Consider the following 9,235-nt stretch of genomic DNA (forward strand, 5'->3'; position numbering starts at 1 on the left):
AGATGAACTCAGTGATAAGTTTGTTTCATTGTGAAGTTGTCGTCCCCAAAGTTCACTTTTCATCAGGACCTCAAAGAGTGAAAGAATGAATGAGTGTTTATGTCTGTGAGGGTGAAAGTGCTGACCTCTGACCTCTGACCTCTGACCTCTCCCTGTTTCCTGTCTCTCTCTCTCTCTGCTCTGTTTCATTCTGAGGATGAAATATTGATGGAGGGATGATCTCTCACAGCGGCGTGTTTGTGTTTGCTAATTGTTTGAGTGTTGAATAATAAATGTCAATCAGCACTAAGCCCCGCCCCCTCAGGAGGCGGACTGAAGAGTCCTCAGAGACGCCGGAGTCTTTATTTTCTTCCTGTTTGATTTATTGTTCAATCACAGAAAGAAACTCAACATATGATTATTATTTTTATTATTGACACATTTTCATGATTCATTTCAGAGGAGTGACTTCCTGAAGAAGGATCAGGAACAAATCAAAGAGTCTTTAATCTGAAACGTGTCTGAAGCTGTAGTTTGAGTCACTGCAGCTCCTCTCCACCAGGTGTCACCAAAATCTCCCTAATGACTACTCCCTGAACCATGTTTAAACATCCCCCTCTCCCTCTCTCTCTCTCTCTCTCTCCCTCTCTCCCTCTCTCTCTCTCTCTCTCTCTCTCTCTCTCTCTCTCTCCCCCTCTCTCCCTCTCTCTCTCTCTCCCTCTCTCTCTCTCTCTCCCTCTCTCTCTCTCTCTCTCCCTCTCTCTCTCTCTCTCTCTCTCTCTCCCTCTCTCTCTCTCTTTCTCTCTCCCTCTCTCTCTCTCTCTCTCTCTCTCTCTCCCTCTCTCTCTCTCTCTCTCTCTCTCTCTCTCTCTCTCTCTCTCTCTCTCTCTGCAGATCAGTGGATGCATCATCATGGGCGTCTTCATTTACCTGAAAGTGAACAAAGATGGGAACTCGGTGAGAGTCAGTTTATTTAAACCTGAATGTTGTTGTTCTGTTGAGTCCAGCTTTAAGTGACGTGTTTCTTCATGACGTCAGAAGTTATCCTGATAAACTCTGATTGTGTTTCTTCTTTATATTCATCTCTGATTCCACGTCTCTCTCAGTGTGACAGAGTTTTAGTCTCCTCTTAGTCCAGGCTTCTTCCCTCCTTCTCTCTGATCCAGCTTTTTGAAATGATCTGCAGCTCATCTTTAAACATTAAACATGTCCAGTTTAAGATGTTTCCTTTACTGCACAGAGTCAACAAAGAAGTGTTTCTGTCTTTGTTCTTATAAAAATAATTCTTCTAAACGTGAATATAATCCATTTTTACCTGAAAGTCCTAAAAATGTCAGATTTTAAGTGTATAAAGATTTTTTCTCTGTGGTCAGAAGTTCTGATCAGTTCTGAATATTAATGATCCACCTCCTGTCCGTCCTCAGATCACTAACGAATCCCTCCCCGGCATCGACCTGATGATCGCCATCGGGGTCATCGTCATGGTGCTCGGCTTCCTCGGCTGCTGTGGAGCGATCAGAGAGAACCGCTGCATGCTGCTGCTGGTCAGACACATCACATTATCTCTGCTGCTGTACTTTACCAGATATCTGAGCTTCATCTTTTCATTCTCATCAAGATTATCTTTTATCTTTAATAGAAAATGAATCAGCAAAGACTCGAGTGTTCCTCAAATTTCAAGTCAGAATTCTCTAATCACTGAAATCAGGAAACTGGGAGGTCACAGTGAGGAGGAACACTTCCTGCAGCTTTCAGAGAATAATAAACACAAAGAAGACTTCTCCTCGTCTTCAGTTAAACATACGTCTGTTTGTCGTTCTCCTCTCAGTTCTTCATCAGCCTCCTCATCATCTTCATCCTCCTGCTGGCAGCAGGAATCCTGGGAGCTGTGGGCGAGGAGAAGGTAAGAGAAGAAGAGATTACATCATCATCATCGTCATCATCATCATCATCAGCATGTTGTAACCCCCGTTAGCATGTCAGTCATTTACAATCACATCAATGTGTTCCTCATCTTTAATGTTCTTTATTTTTAGTAACTGTTGGGTTAAATAAATAAATAAATACATGAATGAATGAATGAATGAATGAATGAATGAATCATCAAACTCTAATAACTTCTTTATCTCTGCAGGTGAATGACTGGATGAAGGAACGTCTGGAGAAATTCAAACCGCTGTCCAAACAACCGGAGAACGTGAAGGCTGACCTGGAGAAACTACAGGCGGAGGTAACACACACACACACACACACACACACACACACACACACACACACACACACACACACACACACACACACACCACACTCACACTCACACACACAAACACACTCACACACACACTCACACACACACACACACACTCACACTCACACACACTCACACACACACACACACACTCACACACACACACACTCACAAACACACACACACTCACACACACACACACACAAACACACTCACACTCACACACACACTCACACACACACTCACACACTCACACACACACTCACACACACACACACACACTCACACTCACACTCACACACACTCACACACTGACACTCACACACTCTATGAATCAGGTTGTTTTTACCAAGTGGATCCACTAGAGGGCAGAGTTCTCACCCTGAAGGTTGATGTCAGTGAGGAGAGTTCTCACCCTGAAGGTTGAAGTCAGTGAGCAGAGTTCTCACCCTGAAGGTTGAAGTCAGTGAGCAGAGTTCTCACCCTGAAGGTTGAAGTCAGTGAGCAGAGTTCTCACCCTGAAGGTTGATGTCAGTGAGGAGAGTTCTCACCCTGAAGGTTGAAGTCAGTGAGGAGAGTTCTCACCCTGAAGGTTGATGTCAGTGAGGAGAGTTCTCACCCTGAAGGTTGATGTCAGTGAGCAGAGTTCTCACCCTGAAGGTTGATGTCAGTGAGGAGAGTTCTCACCCTGAAGGTTGAAGTCAGTGAGGAGAGTTCTCACCCTGAAGGTTGAAGTCAGTGAGGAGAGTTCTCACCCTGAAGGTTGAAGTCAGTGAGGAGAGTTCTCACCCTGAAGGTTGATGTCAGTGAGGAGAGTTCTCACCCTGAAGGTTGATGTCAGTGAGGAGAGTTCTCACCCTGAAGGTTGAAGTCAGTGAGCAGAGTTCTCACACTGAAGGTTGAAGTCAGTGAGGAGAGTTCTCACCCTGAAGGTTGAAGTCAGTGAGCAGAGTTCTCACCCTGAAGGTTGATGTCAGTGAGCAGAGTTCTTTATCAGGGTAACAGGAGAGATATAGAGCAGAGCATCGTCTGTACGGATTGAGACTGATGCTGTGATTAACAGAACGTGGATCAGGGACGCTGCACAGGTTCAGGATCCAAACAAAGACTCTTTAAGACCCAGAGGGAGAAACATTAAGACTGTTTTTACACAGCAGAACTAAAGTGTGTTTGTTTATCTTGTTGTTTGATAATGTCATTTCATGTCCTGATTGATCACCCTGACTCTGACGTGGTGTTTCTTCTTCCAGCTGCAGTGTTGTGGTCTCATGGTGGGACCAGCAGACTGGGAGGGAAGTGTTCCCAGCTCCTGCAAGTGCAACGCTACAATGTCAGACACCTGCACACCCGGCACCAACTACCAAACGGTGAGAGGACAGAAGAAGAGTTACTCTGAGAGAACACACAGACAGAGAAGAAGAAGAGTTACTCTGAGAGAACACACAGACAGAGAAGAAGAAGAGTTACTCTGAGAGAACACAGACAGAGAAGAAGAAGAGTTACTCTGAGAGAACACAGACAGAGAAGAAGAAGAGTTACTCTGAGAGAACACACAGACAGAGAAGAAGAAGAGTTACTCTGAGAGAACACACAGACAGAGAAGAAGAAGAGTTACTCTGAGAGAACACACAGACAGAGAAGAAGAAGAGTTACTCTGAGAGAACACACAGACAGATTTATATCAAACCACATGATCGTTTCCTGAATGTAATTGAAACATGATGTTTGATCATTAATGTTAAAATCAGTCTGCAGAGATAATGTTCACTGAACATTTCCAACAGTGACCTGAAGGATAAAGGTTTTAGTTTTGGAGCATTGTTCAGAAGAGTGATGTAAAGATGTTTCATTGTGATTCTGACTAACCCTCACTTCTCCTCCTGCAGCCCTGTGCCACCAAGATTGTGGAGCTGATGCAGGGAAACATGAAGATAGTTCTGGGAATCGCCTTCGCCATCGCCATCCTGCTGGTCAGCACGCGCACACACACACACACACACACACACACACACACACACACACACACACACACACACTCTCTTTGCTGCCAACAAAATGCTGTAAATACTGTAATTTATTCAAAAAGGTTAAAAATACTCACAAAAATATTCTCTGAAGAAGCTCGGTCACTGAAAACAAAGCATGATTATTTCTAAGAACAATCCTCAGAATGTTTGTTAGAAATTAAAATGCTTCAATAAAGAAACTTCTCCAAGAACATCAGACTCTCAGAGTTCTCCATTGGCTCATCTGGTCACTGCACCGGTAAGATGATGGAGTGAAGCAGCATTGATGATCAATGTCACTTCAAACATCTGGAATTATTCTTTATACATAAAAACACACAAGAAGCTTTTTAACATTAGCTTCAGTCGAGGTAACAAACCCATGTTAATGTTTGACAGATTACTGTCATAATGTTTAGAATTAATGTGAATATTTTATATTAAAACAACAGAAACAAACCTTCACAATGTTTCATTCTACAGTTTAAATATCTCTCTTCAGAGAGGATGACGAACTCTTCCTCAGACTTCCTGTTTTTATCTTCAGTGAATAATCCGATCCCGTCTCTCTGCAGATCTTCGGGATGGTCTTGTCCATGATTCTCTACTGCCAGATCAGCAGGAAGGACGGCGCCACCAACCCGACCTCCACCAACGCTTGAGCTGCCACGTGAGGCCACGCCCCTTATTGCCTGGCAACAGCCAATCAGCAGTGCCCATATGACCCATATGACCCACACCATGTGTCCTCAGTGCCGATGTAACTTTAACTGTGGAGGAACACGCTGATGATTTAATATTTCATAATAATAAACACAAACTGTCGTCAATGTGACGATCTGTGCTAGCTAACCTTAGAAATAATACACATGGGAATATTAGAGATTCAAATATTAGAGATTCAAATATTAGAGATTCAAATATTAGAGATTCAAATATTAGAGATTCAAATATTAGAGATTCAAATATTAGAGATTCAAATATTAGAGATGAATTAGGTGTAAGAGTGTCTGTTTGAGAATTAAAGCGTGTCTCTGTCTGTTTGTTTTTGTGATTAATGTTCAGAATGAAAAGTTAAAACATTCTCTAATTATCAGCGTGTTCCTTTAAATGATCGTAGATGTTTCTTTATGTTGTTACAGAATAACACGACTCATGTCGCCTCATGGAACAAAATGTATTCATCCTCTCTGTCACGACTCCGGCTGATTCGTATGGAAGCCCGTTAATGCCAAAAATAAAGACAAACCCCAAGTGGTCTCTCTGAAGCAGCCGCTCCTAAAGTTGACTACCTGAGTCTTAATCTGAGAGTAATCTGAGACCCTTTAATCTCACGTCTCTGATCCACTTTAAGACAAATGTAAAATAATTTATCTTTAATTTTTATTCTCATTTCATAAACAGATTTTTTTTTACCCTTGGTTTAAGCAACAAAATAAATGCAGATTTAATCTTTGAACATGTAGAATGATTAGATTATATGAAGTGTTCATTTGCAAAAACAGATAACTCACTTTTAAAAAATTTAAAAAATGTTTCAAAAAACTTTTTTTTCTATAACTAGCTGTAGGTATTATCATTCAACTGAAGTTTGGTGGCTTTGACTCAGTAAAAATGACATTCATAATTAGAGGTATCTCAAAAATGTAACTTTATTAAAAATGTATTTAAAAAGAAAAATAAGTTTTTGGGAAATTTATAAAAATGGAGTTATCTGTTTTTGCAAAATGAAGTCTTCATATATTCTTTATTATAAATGCCCTCTCATAGGTAAACTGCAATACCATCAGAGCCCACTAGGGGGCATTGTTTTACTTTTTATACACAGGACACATTTTTATTATATTAACATTGATAATATTCTTTATGATCACTGCTGTAATAAAGATTTTAGATTTCTGTCAGAGTATAAATTCTGATGTTTTTTCTCTTATTGGCGTTAACGGCCTTCCATACAACGTTCATTACTCTGCTGTCGCTGTCTGTCTCAAACGCCTGCTGCCATTTTGGAACATGTTGCTTTAAATTCTCAGGAAGTGGAAGTTATTGTGAGTGATCGTTCCGTTCTGTGATAACATGCTATAAATATATAACTCACCTTTTTATCAACGAGGCGTTTAAACAGATATTTAATCTCATCCTTCTTTTTTATCATCATGTTGGAGCTGAACTTGATCCTCCTTCTGTTTGCACTGAGTCCTGTTCCTGTGTCCTGATCATTATGTTTCACTGGCTCCAGTTTGAAACTGGTTTTAATGGTCACATGTCATCATACCTGTGAAGTTGAGTTCACGCCTCGTTGTCCTCTGATGATGGTAAATAAAAACAGGAAGGATTAAATCAGATTAAAGGAGCACGTCAGGATTTAAAGGGGTGCAGGTATTTTTCTGTTGATGCCATCCTGAAGGTTTATAATCACACCACAGTAAACCAAGCTAACCCTGACTGTCAGGTCCTCCATGGTTATCCTCTGAAGGTCAATAAAGAAAACCTGTCTGATGATTGGTCCTGGAGTTTCTTCTTCAACAGGATGACCTGCACCTCCTCCATGTGTTACTGCACATCAAAATAATGCAGACCACACACTCTGTGATTGGTCGGCTGGGTAACATCTGATTTCCTGTATTTATAACATTTCCAGTCTCACTGTAGGGGGGGGACTTCAGACTCTGGAGGGGCAAATAAAATCACAAACTCTCAGGGACTCAAAATAACTCCTCAACACAAAAACAACACGAGCTTTGAGAGAGAACAGAGGAGGATACTAGATACACTGAAGAGGTGACACACACACACACACACACACACACACACACACACACACACACACACACACACACACACACACACACACAGAGGGAACCTCTCACTGACTCTGAAGGTGAGACAATGAGTCAGCTAAGGGTCTAACCTACTCACACCTGGTCTCAATCAGGACCAATCACACACACACACACACACAAACACACACACACACACAAACACACACACACACCTGACTGCTCTGGGATGATTTCCCACCAGACTCAGCGGCTGTTTTTTGAAATAGAGTTTAGACTGGATCAGGACAGACTGAGTTTAGACTGGATCAGGACAGACTGAGTTTAGACTGGATCAGGACAGACTGAGTTTAGACTGGATCAGGACGGACTGAGTTTAGACTGGATCAGGACGGACTGAGTTTAGACTGGATCAGGACGGACTGAGTTTAGACTGGATCAGGACGGGCTGAGTTTAGACTGGATCAGGACGGACTGAGTTTAGACTGGATCAGGACGGACTGAGTTTAGACTGGATCAGGACGGACTGAGTTTAGACTGGATCAGGACGGACTAAGTTTAGACTGGATCAGGACAGAGTTTAGACTGGATCAGGACAGACTGAGTTTAGACTGGATCAGGACGGACTGAGTTTAGACTGGATCAGGACAGACTGAGTTTAGACTGGATCAGGACGGACTGAGTTTAGACTGGATCAGGACGGGCTGAGTTTAGACTGGATCAGGACGGACTGAGTTTAGACTGGATCAGGACGGACTGAGTTTAGACTGGATCAGGACAGACTGAGTTTAGACTGGATCAGGACGGGCTGAGTTTAGACTGGATCAGGACAGACTGAGTTTAGACTGGATCAGGACAGACTGAGTTTAGACTGGATCAGGACAGACTGAGGACGATCAGCTGCTCCAACCCCAACAGAACACCCTCAGAGTCAGTCTGGACAATGTAACGTATGTGGAAGCTGGCTATATGACTAACATAGAACTCACAGTGCCATCTAGTGTTCAGGAGGAGTACTGCAGATCGACTCGGACACAAGAGAAAACTCACTAAGGTAATAAATTGTGATTTTAATGATTTATAAAGGAGAGGAGTAAAGAAATGAACCTTTAGGTGTTCCCTTTGGACCCCTCGACTTCACTCCAGGACCTCAAACTGACCCCGGACTACACTTTGAGCCCCTGAACTCCAGCCCAGGTCTGTTTTGTGTCTGTGTTCACAGCACTCTGAGCCTGATGTGTTCTCTGTCTCTGTTGTTTACTCTGCTTTTATCACCGCTCGCTCCTGTAAACAGAAGGAACGATGGAGGGAAGCTCTGCGTGCCGTCCGTCTGTGGACGCAGGGAGGAAGGTGGATGATGAAGACCAGGACCAGGACTCAGACCTGATTCATCAGGAGGGGGAAGAACAGCGACCTTTACCTGAAGTCCATGATTGTAGATCCACTGAGAGCGACACTGATGAACGTTCTTTAACACGAGGAGTGATCTGAAATCATGACTTTGAGGGAGGAGACAGCTTCAGAGTGTTTGTTCTGTGAGACAATTTTTATTGTTTGTAAGAATAACAGTTATACATGCAGGAGCAGGATCACAGCAGGAGCAGGATCACAGCAGGAGCAGGATCACAGCAGGAGCAGGAAGACAAACATAGCTTTACTATGATGTGAGAATAGCATGGCATTAAAAATATTAACATGTTTCAAACCTTACACAAATTATGATGAATCCATTAATGCTGACAGCCCTACCAAAAACATATTTGCTAGTCGAACAAACAATTTGACCACAGCCTGTAAGGCAATGAGAGCATTGAACACTCTGCAGAGCTGCAGCACCTGCTTGTGTAATCTTCTTCCTGACCAGAACCCCAGATTTACCTTTGTTTGACATGAGGGGCAGGAACTTGTAGTTGTAGTTGACTTTCAGATGATGAATCATCTAAAATAAAGGTCCCTGGTTCAAATCAGTTGAAGCTTTTTACAATACATGTTTCTTATAAGTACAAAAAAGGTAATGCTTTCATTTGTAATTATTGGAATGCAAAAAAACAAATCAAATGAATGAAAAGAAGCAAAAGAGAGCAACATTGTTCGTGATGGAGAGCAAGAAATTTAAGGATTTAGTTTGCATAAAAGGAAAATAAACAAAAAGCAGATCATGGTGATATGTATTAATGGCCATACAAGTACAAACTCCAGTGTGCTAACAGGTTTTCAAAAAA

At 42.2% G+C, this 9,235-nt stretch overlaps 1 protein-coding gene across 3 annotated transcripts in view; it reads left to right on the forward strand.

Annotated features, from left to right (window-relative positions):
- Positions 1-6,735, forward strand: part of LOC117809943 (tetraspanin-8-like) — a 14,502-nt gene extending 7,767 nt beyond the window's left edge. For 2 of the 3 annotated variants that reach the window (XM_034679450.1, XM_034679451.1), the window contains exons 4-10: positions 874-936; positions 1,404-1,523; positions 1,808-1,882; positions 2,114-2,209; positions 3,478-3,594; positions 4,114-4,197; positions 4,809-4,916. In XM_034679450.1, coding sequence (XP_034535341.1) covers positions 874-936; positions 1,404-1,523; positions 1,808-1,882; positions 2,114-2,209; positions 3,478-3,594; positions 4,114-4,197; positions 4,809-4,895 — 642 coding nt within the window. In that variant the 3' untranslated portion in view covers positions 4,896-4,916. Of the gene's footprint in view, positions 1-873; positions 937-1,403; positions 1,524-1,807; positions 1,883-2,113; positions 2,210-3,477; positions 3,595-4,113; positions 4,198-4,808 lie in introns of all 3 variants that reach the window. The other variant, XM_034679452.1, reaches the window with a different exon arrangement.
- Positions 6,736-9,235: the final 2,500 nt, after the last annotated feature.

This window comes from Notolabrus celidotus, unplaced genomic scaffold, assembly GCF_009762535.1.
Source record: "Notolabrus celidotus isolate fNotCel1 unplaced genomic scaffold, fNotCel1.pri scaffold_89A_arrow_ctg1, whole genome shotgun sequence".
Taxonomy (NCBI): domain Eukaryota; kingdom Metazoa; phylum Chordata; class Actinopteri; order Labriformes; family Labridae; genus Notolabrus; species Notolabrus celidotus.